General features: G+C 46.9%; 1 protein-coding gene across 1 annotated transcript in view; it reads right to left on the bottom strand.

Moving 5' to 3' along the window:
* Positions 1-16,112, bottom strand: part of CACNA2D3 (calcium voltage-gated channel auxiliary subunit alpha2delta 3) — an 877,616-nt gene that overhangs the window by 292,928 nt on the left and 568,576 nt on the right. Inside the window, exon 12 of the mRNA XM_062200176.1 lies at positions 10,452-10,530. Coding sequence (XP_062056160.1) covers positions 10,452-10,530 — 79 coding nt within the window. The remainder of the gene's footprint in view (positions 1-10,451; positions 10,531-16,112) is intronic.

Genomic DNA, 16,112 nt, shown 5'->3' with positions numbered 1-16,112 from the left:
GATGTGCCAACTGTAAAACAGGTTGGGACCATGTGGCTTCTGGATTCCTGATGACAGCTCCACACAGTGCTAATTAGCATGCATTATCACTCCTGCCCACCCCACCCTTCTGGACAGGGCCAGAGCCTCACCCACCCCAAGGGAAACAGGACCCTCAAGGAACAGACTGTGAGCACCTCTTCTAGTTTAAGACCTGGAACAGGACCTGTGAATGCCAGTCCAGAAGGTAGGCACCACAGGTACAAGACCCATTTGGTACATTGCTCTGCAAGGCTCCTCTATGGCCACACTGGGAGGCATGGCAGGGAAGGTGGCAAAGTGCACTGCTGGAGGACAGGAACCGTGCCACACCCACAGTCATCTCTCCAAGCATGGTGGCTGCAATCGGTGTTGGAGTAAGAACAAAACTATTCCATTTCTCCTCTAAGTAGGCGAACCTTGGGCTCTAAGGGTCCTGACACAGAAGACGAGCTAAGAGGGCTATTGCTATGTAGGTCGGAGGAGACTACTCGTTCGTCTGGACTATCAGAGTTCACAAGTGGGCATTTCTCAGTTTAGACAGTTCCTCCACTTGGGATCCGGTGCCAAGTGTGTGAAGCATCTCAGAGTTTTTCTCAGTTTTTTCACATCTAATCCTCAAAGTCACTGACACAACTCTCTGCTTCAGAGAAGCCAACAGAGAAAAGGGGATGCATATAAGGAGGATGAGAGAGAGAGGTCATTAGCATGCAAAGAGTGTGGTGAGGAAAAACAATCAAATCACACACTTGGAAGGGGGTTGAGCTGAGAATCACCATCATGTGGCCTTGTCTATCAAAGTTCTACAGTTCTCAAAAGTTGACTTCACCCCAGAACTACGTACCCATGGCCAACTTTACATCCAACACTTCCACGTGCAATAACTAATGAGATTCTTGGACAGAATTCATCCAAAGTCAACTCTTGATTTCTCTCACCAAATCCATTCCTCTCCCAGTTGCTCTTCCCATTTCAGCAAATGGCACCACCAACCACTTAGGCCAAAAACATAAAAAAAATCCTTTGTACTCATCATTCTCCTGTACTGTTCATATCTAATCCACCAGCATCTATTTTCTTGCCCTGCCTCTAGAGTATACATTCACTTCCCCATCCTCACTGCTTCTGCCTTACTCCAAGACTCCACCATGTGTCATCGAGAATACAGCAACTGTCTCCCCACAAATCCCTCATGCTATAAAGTAGGTGACTATCTCGGCTATCTACAGTTAGAATAAAATCCAAATGTCTTACCCAAGACTCTTCCTCAATCGGCACCTGCCCTGCACAGATGACCTCACCCCCTTCTATTCCCGGGGAGCTGGGTAGGTGGGATCCACTGGTAACAAAGGGCAGTCCTGAGGTCCTACCAGGATTTCTGTTTCCTTTCTGCTCTAGGCTCTCACAACAGCCCAATGTGTGCACACACTGTGCAGAGGACAAAGAGAGGCTCGCAGAATGAGTCCCTTGTCCTGGATCAATCAGAATCCAGGTTGCTTAGATTCCAAAGCCTTTCCTCTTAACTTCTGCAGACACTGCCTCTCTCCATGATAGGGAACAACAGGTTGCCTGCTTGGAGCGTCTCTCCAGGAGGATGGCTCTGACGGGTTCTGTTGTATTGTAGCTGGAAAAGGTTGAGGATGGGGATGGGGAAAAATGAAAGATTGCCCTTGCAGGCTCCTGGCAACGCACATAATTATCCTTGAGGGTCTGCTCAAAACCCAGGGCACAGTTCGCAGTCCTACTTCAATATGGAGAACAAGGATGCATATGTATAAAAGGCAAGAAAAGCTAAAATTATGAAAACAGTATTAATAATGTATGCTGCACGGCTTAGGCAAACTCAATCCCAACCCATTAGCATTGAAAACCTTTCTGAAAGAGCCTTGTTCTTGCTGTTATAAAATGTCTTAGTGTAAGTTTTGGTTCACAAATGTATGGATTTAGTCAACAAATGATGGATAATAGGAAGCCACTAAGGGCTGGATTCTGGCTGTAACCATAGATGCTTCCCGTGTTTTCCCTCTGTATTTTCTGAGTTGGCCACCTTCCCTCCCTTTCCTCTCTCTCTCTCTCTCTTTTTTTCCTTCCTGGTTTCCCTGTTAAAATCTAGCTGTTGAATGTTTATTCTCTTCTATAATGTGCCTTTTTGGACTTCATATATCATGTGAGAAAATAGAATCAGCAATCATTTGGTAATTACTAAGGAGTAATTAATGCTGAAATTAGCCACCTATTACAAATGGTCTGCTCATTTTTCTACATCACATCAATTTATTTACCTTATTCCCTTGCAGAGCTCCTTCTGTGAACTTGGAGTTACAACTGCTCTGTGTGATAAAGCCATATGCAGCCTGCTGCTTTGTGTGCCTGAGACTTTACCACCCTTGCTTTGATAGTTCTTCAGAGGCCCTTGGCCAAAACTGACTCAACAGGAGATGCTCCAATGACACCTCCTTCCACACGCCAAGAGCTCTGGGAGCCTGTCCACCATGGGTAGACCCTGTCTGTCCCCCTCACAGGGTACGGTCCTTGCCCCATCTTCCTTAGACTCTTCCAGACAGGAGGACAAAGAGCCCAGATTTCCATCTTCTCAGGGCACAGCGGTGGGAATGAGATCACAGGGGATGTCAAAGCCCATGGTGAAACTTCATTGGTCAGCTTTCCCTGCAGAACAATTGCATTCTTGGAAGAATCTCCTAAGATATACGGCTACTCCACTTCCAATCCAACTCTCTGCTTTGGCCTGATAAAGCAGTAGAAGATGGATCAAATCCTTGGGTCCCTACATCCACATGGGAGACCTGGAAGAAGCTCCTGGTTCCTGGCTTTGGATTGGCCCAACTCTGGCCATTGCGGCTAACTGGGGAGTAAACCAGCAGATGGAAGACCTCTCTCTCTCTATCTGCCTCTACCCCTCCTCCTCTCTCTGTGTTACTCTGACTTTCAAATAAATAAATAAATCTTAAAAAAAAAAGAGTTCTACTCCTATAACTTCTCTGACCATCACAAAGAAAAGCAAGTGACGTGCTGGGCCCTCAGAGCCAAAGACCATGTGTCCATGGGGCTGGAAGGAAGTGACCAGGGTAGGAATGATGATGAGGGCAGGCAGCCACGTGGCCTTGATGAGAGAATGGGACTCCCATGGAAAGCATTTAGGCACAAGCTTTTCCTTTGTGAATATCCATACATTTTAATTTCTTTTTTAAAGATTTATTTATTTTGAAAAAGAGATGATAAAAGAAAGAGAGACAGAGAGACAGAGAAAGAGTGAGTGAGAGAGAGAGAGAGAGAGAGATCTTCTGTACTCTGGTTCATTCCCCAGAAAGCTGCTACTGCTAGGACTGGGTGAGGTCAAAGCCAGGAGCCAGGAGCTTTGTCTGGGTCTTCCACACGTGTGGCAGGGGCCCAGACACTTGGGTCATCTACTGTTGCTTTTCCCAGGCTATTAACAGGGAGCTGGATTGGAAGTGGAGCAGCAGGGACATGAATCAGCACCCATATGGGATGTGGGCATCACAGGAGGTGGTTTACCCTGCTATGCCACAACACCAGCCCCTATGCGTTTTAATTTCTAATTCCAGGATTTAGAAGAAACTACAGGGACACAGTGGTAATGGGGAAGGCTGGACTGGTTCCACAGCTCTGTGGCTGCAGCCCCACCAGCACCATGGCCTCCTCTTGGCCTCATCCCCGACTGTAGTGTCGGGAACTGCATGGCTGTACAAGCTGTGGCAGTGCAGACTAGGGGTCAATCCAGAAGCTCGGGTCTCTTGTAGCTATGCCATGTTGACGTCTTCCTCACACTCTAACTAGAGTGTGATTATCACAAATTATAGGAGACACACAGGAGCTCTGTATGAATCACAACTTTCTTCTCTCCAAAGAGAGGCAGTGTCACAGTCTGGTGAGGCGTTCAGACCGGGGTTTGGCTCATGGGACCCTGAATCCCAGATCCTGCCACCTGTTAGCTGATCACTCGGAGCAAGGTGCTGGTGTCCTGTGGCCTCAATTTCCATCTCTGTAAATAACATGAACCTCACAGAGGCATGATGAGGTTGAAAAGAGATAACATAGGAACACAACCTTCCAGGCCTCAAGAAGGTGTTTGTCACCCTTCGATGCTCTTAACAACAGCAGTGGCACCATCATCATCTTCGCCACTACCCCAATCCTCCTGTTCTGAGGGATGCACACAAAGAATGACACGAAGACATGTGAAAAACTGCCATCTGCACCTTTTTACATGTGTCCTGAAACAGCAAAGAGTTTTAGCTGCTACTTTCTACCTATTCCTACCTAGAACCATTCTGGCCTCGGGAGTTTGAAACCGTTTTTCAGGGGACATGACTTCTTGACATCTATCAAGATTTTTTTTGTTCTAATCATTAAAGGGTGGAAGCCAGGACATCCTAACAGGGGTCAGGTCACCAGCGCTTTTGCACAGAAGGAGGGGATGGTCTTCAACACGTCAAAAGCAAACAAGCTAAGCAGACAACCGAGAGGGACATGTGCAGCATTTCCACTGGGCCTAACGATGACTGAGTGGTTGAGACCCCAAACACAGAGGCCCTTCTTTATTTGTACAGCTGGAAGACACTCCATTAGCCACGAGTTTCGAGGGAGAACAAGCCAGTGCTCATTGAAAATCCTGGCACACCGAACATCCGAGAAGGTCATCACGCCTTTATGGACTATCTGGGCTGGCTAGCCCCTCTTTTCCGTTTTCCCAGTACACTTGTTCATGCAACACTGTGAATGCAGAACTTGAAATCCCATAAGCCATTCTACAGTGGCAACAAGTGTTTAGAAGAATTTAAAATGGCTTACTGCCTGGCCCCACCAGGGCTGGTTCCCCCAAGGCAGGACCTATCTACACAAAAAATGCAACAAGCCCATGAGCTCCAGGCCTCTCTGGATTTTGCTAGAAGACTGGAATAGGCAGAGAACTCCCGTGAGGGGTATGTATGTCTCCCAGACAAACATTTGCAGGGTAAAGTGGGGCCGGCAGGCTAAGAACAGGGTCCATGGCTACCAGCTTTCCACGGAGGAATTTCTGCACTGACCAAGTGACTACATGACAGCCTGAACAATTCTCTCTCCTGCTCAGGGTCACTTTGTGGTCAGGTGTGGTCAGTCAAGCAACAGGTTCCTCCATGGACTCCCCCTAAGCCTGCTCTGGTCCCTCAATGCTAATGTTTCATTTCAGTGGAGAACTTGGCTGAGTCAGGGTGAAAATATGTAAGTGGGGGGAGGCCCTCTGGACCTCATGTCACTTGAGATGAAAAATGTTATGCTCCCTGCATACTCTAACAATCTGAGACTCTAAACAACGATTTAATTAATGACCATAGAAGAATACTTGCTCGCCGACATTACGTGGTCTGAAACCCCATAACTGACGCAGAGTGAAGCCAATGTTTACATGGGCACAGATCACTGGAAACTAACATTTTGGTGGCAACTTTGACTTTGAAGGGTAGCAAACAATGACATTGTATTCCCAAGGCTCTTGGGAAGAGAAGCAGAATGAGGAAGGTGAAGTTATGGGAAGACTGGCTCTGGTAGGGAAGAAAATAATTGGATTTAGACAGGAAGAGGAGAATCACTGTGGAATCCAACAGCACGTCCAGCTAAGCAGCTACTATTACTTCTCTGGATTTTCCAAGCGGCTATACACACAACCTGCAAATCTTAAAAGCCGTATACTGGAGCCAGACCCTGAGTTGACTAAACTGTCTTTGAAAGGATGCTTCAAAGAGTCTTATAAACAATGAATAAAACTAAATTATGCTGTAATATTAGTTGATTAAGACAAGATTTTGACTTGAGTAATTTTCATCAGCTGGACACAGACAGTGACAAGAACAATAACCCATGACTAAATGCACACTAGCCGGTGGGAAGAGCTGCAATCTGATACAGCAGGAATCACAACAAAACATTTTTTAAAAAATTTAAAAAATTTTTTCTTAAGCCCACAGAATAAAGGGGAAAACCAGGAAAAGTAAGGCTCACTCAAGGTTTTCAGATTCCAAAATTTCTATCAAGAACAGCCTCTTTACTCAGGGTACCTGGATCTGCACACGGTCTCCCTCTCCCCTGCCCTGTGTTACTCCTCTGTTTCCCCCAAACACAGCCCAAGGCATTACTCTGAGAAGGGCAGAACGACTGATTCCTTCTGTGAGGCCAGCCAGCCAACTGGCTGCAGTGATTAAAGAATGTGCTATTTTAGAGCTTGGAGGAAATGTGAACAACCCTCCACACACCCAGCCCTTCCGTTTTCTTTTTCTTTCTTTCTTTTTTTTTTTTTGAAGAAACTGAGACCACTCCACTCCCAGCAGGCTCAGAAAATTAAAGACAGTGGCAAGCAGAGGGCAAGATGGACACAGGTTTATGAGCTGGTATTGCACCTGTTCTCCGAGAACCTCCCCCACTCCCCACTCAGTGCTGAGCTCCTAAAGGACACATGTGTCACATTTTTTTCTCTTTGTGCGCTTACGCCTGCCCACATGCAATGGAATCAGCCCAGACTGGGTGACATAATCTCTTCTGAGGGGTAGGGTGGAGGTTCCGAAATCAGAATTCCGATTTGCTGGTCAGGCTCAAAGGGAAAAGACATAAATTCTTCTCAGTATCGAACCACACCCCCGCAGGTGTTGTTGAGATGGATGGGCGTGGGCGTGTGCAGCAGGGTGTGCCCACTTCTGGCCATGTGCAGGCCAGACTAGGGAGGGAAGTTCTATCCATAAAGAAGGATGCCCTGAACCATTACATGGAAACCAAGAAGGAACAGGAAAACAAAAATGCATCTCCTCGGTCTCTCCTAAGAGTCAAGCTTCCTTCCCACACAGGGCTCTGAGTCACTCTCTTCTCTTTCCAAAACACTCTTGTTTTTCTTTAATTGCAGGGAGCAACTTTGGATGCTTGCAGCTAAAATAACTTTAAGTCACCAGCCCTGGAACTGAGACCCGCAAACCCTTCATTGAGTCCTCTTTCCTCCACCAAAGTCCAAACACTCAAACTTTCCCAAAGAGTGACTCAGGAGACCAAGATAAAACCAGCCTACCTACATCCATCAAGAACAATTGCTGGCCAGCGCCACGGCTCACTAGGCTAATCCTCCACCTGCGGCGCCAGCACACAGGGTTCTAGTCCCGGTCGGGGCGCCGGATTCTGTCCCTGTTACCCCTCTTCCAGGCCAGCTCTCTGCTGTGGCCAGGGAGTGCAGTGGAGGATGGCCCAAGAGCTTGGGCCCTGCACCCGCATGGGAGACCAGGAGAAGCACCTGGCTCCTGGCTTCGGATCAGCGTGGTGCGCTGGCTGCAGCGTACCAGCTGTGGCAGCCATTGGAGGGCAAACCAATGGCAAAGGAAGACCTTTCTCTCTGTCTCTTTCTCTCTCACTGTCCACTCTGCCTGTCAAAAAAAAGAAAAGACAAGACAAGACAAGACCAATTGCTGTGCAACAGGACACACTTTTCTTCATTAGTACTTCCACCGATTCTTCCGTTATTACGACTACTGTCAATGTGCTCATTATTCAAACACCTGACTGAATAATGAGAGGCCAGGCTGGGCTCTGTCAAAGTACCCCAAGTGAAACTGGAGTCAAACCATGTCTCAGTGCAACCTGCAGCCTCAGAGAGCAGATGAGCAGGTCCAGTGATTAACATAATACAAGGGAATACTTTAGGGTACTCATGTGCCGAGCTTTAGCTGCACAGCTTCATTTCAGACCCACTGTGTGAGTATGGGGCAGGTATTGCCACTACCCACATACTGCAGGTGACATAACCCAGACCCACCCAGATACGTTTGGTAACATGCACACAGTTGGTGGATGGTGGGGGCTGGACTTGAATTAGCCAAGTCTGGACTACACTGCCTATTTGTCCACAAGGCCTTGACTTCTTGGCTGTGTGTAAAATGAAAAGAAGTCTTTAATAGTCTGGAAGGCTCTATTACTTTGCTCCTTGTACTTTCCCCAGTGCATTGCCTCTAACATATATCAGGGGATCAGCAATCAATGAACTGCATGAATACAAAAATATAAAAATCACTGAGCAATTGTTATGATCCAGTACTGAGCCCATCACCTAATATGTACCGTTTCTCTCAAGAATCAAGAGGAATCAAAGGAAGAGTTGGATACCAAAATTCAATTAGGAGGAATTAATTCAAGAAATCCACTGTATAACACAGTGACTATGGATAGTAACAATGTCTTCTACACTTGAAAATTGCTGAGAGAAATTTTTAAAGTTTATTTAATTATCTTTATTTGCTAGAAAAGCACAGCAACCAGACAGAGAGAGGGAGATAGGGAGAGATCGTCATCTGCTGGTTCACTCTCCAAATGCCCATGACAGCCAGGCAGGAGGCAGGCACTCCATTTGGGCAGTAGAGACCCATGTGCTTGAGCCACTATCTGCTACCTCCATGGGTGCGCATTAGCAGGAAGCTAGAATGGATCTAGAGTAGCCAGGACTTAGGCACTCTGATAGGGGATGTGGGTGTCTCGAGTGGCAGGTTAACCCTCACACCACAATGCCAGACCCACGAGAGTAGATTTTAAGTGTTCTTACTTTCCAAAAAATGATAGGAAAGTGAGGCAATTTATAAGTTAATGAGCTTGATTTAGCTGTCCCATGGTATACACATATTTCTAACTATCACTTTGAATGCTATTAATATATGCACATTTTATTTGTCAATCTAATAAAGAAAAGAATCAAAGCAAGAACTAATATTACCAAACCCATTGGATCTGGTTTGATTTACTTGAGAGGCAGAGAAACAGAGAAAGAGAATTTCCATCTGCCGATTCATTCCATTAATGCCCACAGTGGCTGAGGGCGAAAGCCAGGAGCCAGGATCTCAAGCTAGGTCTCTCGTGTGGGTGGCAGGGACCCAGACTACTTCAGCTATCATGGTTGTCTCCCAGGGTGTGTTTTAGCAAGAAGCTGGAGTCAGGAGCCAGAGCCAGGAGTCAAACCCAGGTACTCTGATGTGGGACACAACCCAACTAGCATCTTAACTGCTAGGCCAAATGCCTGCCCCAATTCCTGTTTTAAATACTACAATATTTAGACAAGTTAAAAATTTTACTAACTTTATGAGCTATGTAGGTGAAATTATACTATGGGAGCATAGAAGGGGGCTTCAGAAAGTTACTTGGAAAATGGACTTAAAAGTTGAGTGGATGGGGTAGAGACACGGCACAGCAGTTTAGCCCAGGTTCAGGACACCCACAACTCACACTGGAACACCTGGTTTAAGTCCTGGTTACTCAGCTTATAATGCAGCTTGCTGCTGATGCTGCTGATCCAATTGTCTTTTAAATGAAATGAAGATAAATAAATTTTAAAATTTAAATAAATAGGGGCAGGTGCTGTGATTCAGCAGGTTAAAGCCCTGGCCTCAAACATCAGCATCCCATATGGGGACTGGTTCTAGTCCCAGCTGCTCCTCTAGTCCCATCCAGCTCTCTGCTGAACCTGGGAAGCAATGGAAGGTGGCCCAAGTCCTTGGGTCACTGCACTCACATGGGAGACCTGGAAGAAGCTCCTGGCTCCTGGCTTCAGATGGGCTCAGCTCCACCGTTGCAGCCATCTGGGGAGTGAACCAGTGGATGGAAGACCTCTCTCTGTCTCTGTCTCTGTCTCTGTCTCTACCTCTCTCTGTAACTCTTTCAAATAAATAAAAATAAATCTTTAAAAAATTTTAAATAAATAAAACTTGTTTGTTTTGGTATAAAAGTTGTTGCAATCCATGCATAGTTTTTTATAATATGCATTGTCCATGAACTTTTGGAAGACCCGTCTTATCAAATGGGGAATCTCCGTGACTTAACACAAAGGCTTATTTGTCATGCATACGGTGGATGCAGTGCAGGTTGGCAGACGGCAGGGGTGAGAGTGAAAGACATCTGCTCCATGTGATCACAGAGGGACTCAGGCTAAGGAAGAAGCCTGATGCGTCTCGTAACTTTCCATCTGGAACATGATGTAGCTTCAGAATTCACAAGAGCACAGGAGAGTCTGAACACCACCACACCAGCTCCTAGACATGTTAGCCTGGGAATTACTCAGCATGGTTTCACTCATAGCCTGTTGGCCAGGACCGGTCTTAAGAGCCCATGGTGAGACAGCACGTGGAAACCTGGTGCTTAGGAGATGTCTCTGCCTTGGTAGTTCCCCCAGGTTCATTCTGCTTGCAAGCACCAGGCAGAAGAGGCTGCCACTCCACCATACCCTCAACAGGCATAAATCTATCTGGGGAGAAGCTGTTCTAAGTCTACCCACCACCACTTAGGAACATGTAGACATCTCAGAATCCAGAGCTTTCTCACAGACCTCTGCTTTCTCCTGATGCTGCACACCCAACGGCACCCTGCCTGTGTGCAGAGGGGAACCCACCACGGAGACCCACCTTTGTTGGCGCAGGCCATCCACTTCAGATTGTCTGCGAAGGCAGCCTCGCGTCCAATGAGGTACGTGAAGATACGGACCTGGAAGGAAGACACGCACACGGGTGAGCCGTAGTCACGTTTCCCCATCCTGTGCAGACCACATGTGCAGCTCACACACATGGGCTTTACCTCTTTTATGCTCCCTGCTGCCCATGTGTGGGAACATATTTAAGACATTTGAAGTACAGTCATGTAGGAGCATATTCAGAACTGGGGCCTTTGATCCTTGAAACCACATGGCACTGGGACTGCCTGTTGGTTGGTGTGCAGCTCACAACAGAAGAGAACAACCTGGAAAGGGAGACTGGCAGCATCACAGGCCTGGGTTGGCTCTACACATATGGGCAAGGATCACCCAGGTCTGGACCAAATCCCTAACCCTCTTCCTGATTTCCACAGGAAGTCCAGAGTGTGCTCTTCTTGGGAATAACAATGCCATCAAAAGACCCTCAGCATATCCCCCCTGATGGTGAGGACAGGCTGCAGGCAATCTCTTACCATCTGTGGAGGCTGGCGAGATTTTAGGAGGTAATTAACTGGGACGGGAGTCGCAGTCCATAGCCAAGAGACCAATGGGGACTCTCTCTCTAGCTAGCCTAAGCTTTTGGATCCCAAAGAGCAGAGAACACATGTGAAACCCTGGCTCTCTCATCTTCTGGTCTTTCTCTACTCTCTTCTCTCTTGTGGCTAGAACTCAGAAATGGAGCATGGCCTCCCTCCCAAAGCAGTACTTGAAGGTTAGAGGGAACAAAGATATGGAATGAAAAGTGTCTAAACTCTTTAATACAAATTTCAAATAATATGGGGGTTGACACCACAGGGCCTAAACAAAACCCTGTGACATGGGCAAGTGCACCCCTTTCTCCACCTCTTGGTGACTAAGTTCCCTGAGGTCGTGGTGCCAGAAGCTCGGTGAGGCGAGGGAGGGAGGGGTCTCCTGGAGCGGGCTGAGTCCCTGTGAAGCACAGGACTGAGCAGGTTACAACCCACTGCACCAACTGGCAAACACACATGAATGTGCAAGCTATAAAGCTGCCTGCAGAGATGAAGATCTAATTTAGTGATGAGCATCCTCCACTCTGAGAATTACAACATGAAGGCTGACTTTTAAGTGATGGCTTATTTCCAACTTTTTTTTTTTTTGACAGGCAGAGTGGATAGTGAGAGAGAGAGACAGAGAGAAAGGTCTTCCTTTTTTGCCGTTGGTTCACCCTCCAATGGCCACTGCGGCCGGCGCACTGCACTGATCCGAAGCCAGGAGCCAGATGCTTCTCCTGGTCTCCCATGAGGGTGCAGGGCCCAAGCACTTGGGCCATCCTCCACTGCCTTCCCGGGCCATAGCAGAGAGCTGGCCTGGAAGAGGGGCAACCGGGATAGAATCCGGCGCCCCAACCGGGACTAGAACCCAGTGTGCCAGCGCCGCAAGGCAGAGGATTAGCCTGTTAAGCCACGGCGCCGGCCAGATGGCTTATTTCCAACTTAAAGAGATGTCTAGGTGCTCATTGCTATAACATAATCTTAGTCTGCCTTCTCTTGTGCTACACACTCCTGAACGAGGGTTTCCTGGTGCAGAGGAGGCAGGCAGCGCTTTGCCTGCCTCCATGTCACCAGCTCTTGTCCCTTACATTCCCTTTAGAGTGACTTTTAGGGACAAGGGTATATTTTTTAAAACTGATGATTTTGCCTTCTCTTGGAAAAAAAAGGAAAGCAAAGTCTCAAAGGGTCAGTGGTGGCTACGCTAACACCTTTCATGTCCTCCCCTCCTACTGCCCTCCTCCACACTCATGTGCACACACATACATACACACACATACACACAGCTGCTTCATCTGTCCATTCTCCCTGCTGGTAACTGTTGGCATTGAGTCGAGTATGCCTGATTTAGGAGGAAATTGAGGCCTAAGTGCATCAAGTGACTTCATGCTGTCATCAAGGTCTGATCCCATGAGAGACAGAGATCTTCCATGACCTCAGGCTAGACCAAGGCTCCTCTGATCCTCCTGGAGATACAAGTTCAGCCAATGGGGATGATCCTGACCAGCTCCAAGGTCCAAAGCCAGAGCTGGAACTGACTCTCTTGAGATCATACCATGCTTTTTCATAATACCTTGTCTTTGCTTTTAAACTGAAGCTCTTTAAGTATCAAAAGCTAAACTGATGAAAACTTGTATCCCCACCAGGTTCTTAGTGAAGCAAGACATCTTAAGAGGCTGCTCTTAGAAACTAAAGCCATGAGTCTATCTTCGTAGGCAAAGACCCAACAGAAAGCAGCGCGTTTGTTTTTGAGTAAAGGTGGTCGCATGTGCCAGCCTCCTCTGCTGTCCAGATGAAGAACTTGTATAAACCGAGTTCTCTCTTGGAAGCACAGTTAAAACCCCAGAACAATGCTTTGAATCACTGGCAAAACTTCTATAATTCCTAATTTAAAAGATGGCAACCTATTTGGAAAACCCGTAGGATTGCGCCAAACTTTACAGCAGACACGATTGCGCAAGAATAATTGTGCTAACAACAATCACAATAATGAAAACCAGAACACGACCTCCCACCCCAACAGCACTGCCCCTCTATCACCATCACAGTGGTTTCTGCCATCTGTACCATCCCCTGAATCAGGTACAAGGCTAAGGGATTTCTAGGCATTATATTTATTTTGTTGGTTTGTATTCTATTTTATTGCTCATGAAAGAAAATCGGAATCATGCTCAATATTTCTATGTATGTGGAGTCCTTGGCTCCCAGTGGACTGACCTTATCTGTGTAGAAATGGTGTGGAAATGACTTGTTACATCTTTTGCCTTTAAAACCAATACAATCGAACAATACTGGGTTCATGCCCTGCATTTTTCACAATAACTGACTGGCCACAAAAATAGGAACTTACAGTATGAAATTTTTTGGAGGGCAATTTACCAATATCCATGGAGTTATAAATAAGGATTCTTCAAACATTTCATGGAAAATGTGTATTACAAAAATATTCTTCATGGATTTAAGAAACTTTTGCTACAAGACAAACCTATCTTTTAATTCCATTTTCCATAAACATTTTCAAGTACCATAGTATTTGCAAATTTTCTTTAACTCAGTAATTTTAATTCTAGGCATTTACCTTATAGTCAGGATCACAAATGAAAGGTTAATAACAATGATGGGAAGTGCCAGGAGTAATGAAGAAGCACATGTCTTCCGAAAGCCCTACAGTTCACATTCAGACAGTTTCCCAAGCACACAATTAAAAACGTACCATGATGCTCATCTTCGTTACTTAAAGTGGTCAAAAGCCTCATGCCCTGAGTGTCTCTTGAGAGCTGACTGGCTAGATGTTTATGGTGCATTCAGGAACCAGGGTTCCATGCAGCTGTGTGGTCACCCATTAGGAACTGGTAAGGAGGACGAGGCGACTCATGGGATATCGTGTAGCGAAGAATCCTACTGAAAACGTGTACTGAGAGAGTGAGTGTGTGAGAGAGTGAGTGAGTTTTCCTACCTACTGCTTCACTCTCTTAACATCCACAATGGCTGGGCCTGGGCCACAACCATAGCCTACATGACAGGGAGGCTGGAGGGGGAGCCCGGCATCTACACTTGCGGCTTAACTTCCAGGACAAACACTCTGTAAGGATGCAGGGAGAGCAGGTGTGGTGTGGAAACCAACCCTAAACATGAGGATAGTTGCAAAGGTAAAGCCCTGGCTCGGCGTCTTCCCACGAGGTCAGCCGGACCTTCCTGCTTGTTTGAGTGCAAAACCTCCATGAGTGACACAGTCCTCAATACATTCTATAATTTGATGGGTTTCGTTGCCAACAATAGCAAGTATCTTTCCTAAGAACAGCCTCCAAGCCAACTTCCACTGACGTGTTTTGAGCCCACGTCCTTTCCTGATGTGGCAAAGAGCACGAGCAGAGTTGACTGTGGCAGTTCTGAAAGCCAGGTGCACAGCCCAGACAATCACGAGAGGGAGCCCCAGCAAGGTAACCGGTCAGCCAGGTCATCAGGCTGCACCCCAGAACCCCCAGCCAGGCCTCTGTGCTCATCACCAACAGGCACGAATGCCACTTTCATTAATGCAGCTCAGAGGCAGAGATAAAAATGCCAACATCAGCCTATTAGTTCATGATGAGCTCCATTTAAAAGTTTGGGTGGTCTTTAAATGTTCTACAAACTCAATTAAGCTTAATAAAATGTTCGGAGGTACATATGTCAAATTTCAAAGCCACTTAATTTAATCAACTTAGTGTAAAATTTTCCCCGATAAAACAAACCAAAATCTCAATCCAGTTTTTCCCCAAAACAAATTATGCTTCTTACACATGTAGGTACAATTCCCATCAGAGACCTAGAGGGATATATCCCGCCTCTCAGCCTTTAGTGAATAAAGAATGAGTTTGCAAAGAGAATGCGTAAAACCATCTCCTTCGTGCAGCCATTGAAACAGAAGAAGTGGCTACCAGTAGAGTTAAAATAGATAATCACAAACCAGAAAACAGGCTCTTTGTCTGTGGGTCTCCTTCAATAAAGACAAGGACTTCACCGATGCTGAGACAGTCCTCATCTATCTGTCTCAAACAACTTCCTTTTTTAAACTTTTATTTATCTATTCAAAAGGCAGAGTGACAGAGACAGGGAGAGATGAGATGGGGAAGGGGTAGGGAGAGAGAGAGAGAAACAGAGAGGGACAGAGAGACACACAGAGAGAACTTCCTTCTGCTGGTTCATTCCCCAAATGCCTGCGGCTATGCCAGCCTGGAGCCAGGAGTCTGGAATGCCCTCCCACCCAGGTGTCAGAAACCCAAGTACTTAGGACATCAGCTGCTGCCTCCCAGGCATGTTAGCAGGAATCTGGATTGGAAGTGGAGGTGGGACTCCATCCCGGCTCTCTGAAACATCATAAGTAACTTTTGGGCAACTACAATACACCAGGTACCATTTGGGGTACCGGGAGTATCAGGGGACAAACACAACAAACTCAGCCCTAAGGGAGTTTATGCTTTCCCCAGAGTGAAATGCTAACACTTGGCAAATCCCTGTGTAATACTCATTTGTCAGATTAAACACTGACAAAGACCATAAAGTAGAATAAAGGGATGGAGAGTTGGGGGAGGGGGCTGCTAGTTAAGGAAGGAAGGAAAGAAGGATCTCAATAAAGTGATTTTTAAGCAGCGACCTGAACAAAATGAGAAGCAGGATGCCCATCCCTACAGCCGCTGGGGAAGAAGGCTGCAGGCAAGGGAACCAAAGTGCAGAGTTCCCCAGACAGGGATGGCTACAGAGATACGATGGAGTTGCCTGCGGGAGGCTGCAGGGAGTGAACGTGCAGAGACAAGGGGTCCTGGAGCATGTGGGTCCCTGTGAGAGCCTTAGCCACTGTCACAGGGAGAACAAAAGCCACGGGAAGCCTGGTGTGAGCTGACACTTCATGCAGAAGGGCTATCCTGGCTGCAGCAGGACGAAGACACCACAGCACCCGGGCTCAACCAGGCTGCCCAGGAGATTTCCCCATGGATGCCCCGGTCCCATGTAAGGACAGTTGTATCAGAGCCTCTGGAGGCAGGGCCCAACTTTCAGTCTCCCAGCTGAGAGCCCAGTGTACATGCAGCCGAGTTTGAGTGCCACCACCA

This window comes from Lepus europaeus, chromosome 9, assembly GCF_033115175.1.
Source record: "Lepus europaeus isolate LE1 chromosome 9, mLepTim1.pri, whole genome shotgun sequence".
NCBI classification, from domain to species: Eukaryota; Metazoa; Chordata; class Mammalia; order Lagomorpha; family Leporidae; genus Lepus; species Lepus europaeus.
This window is presented reverse-complemented; position numbering and strand designations above follow the sequence as displayed.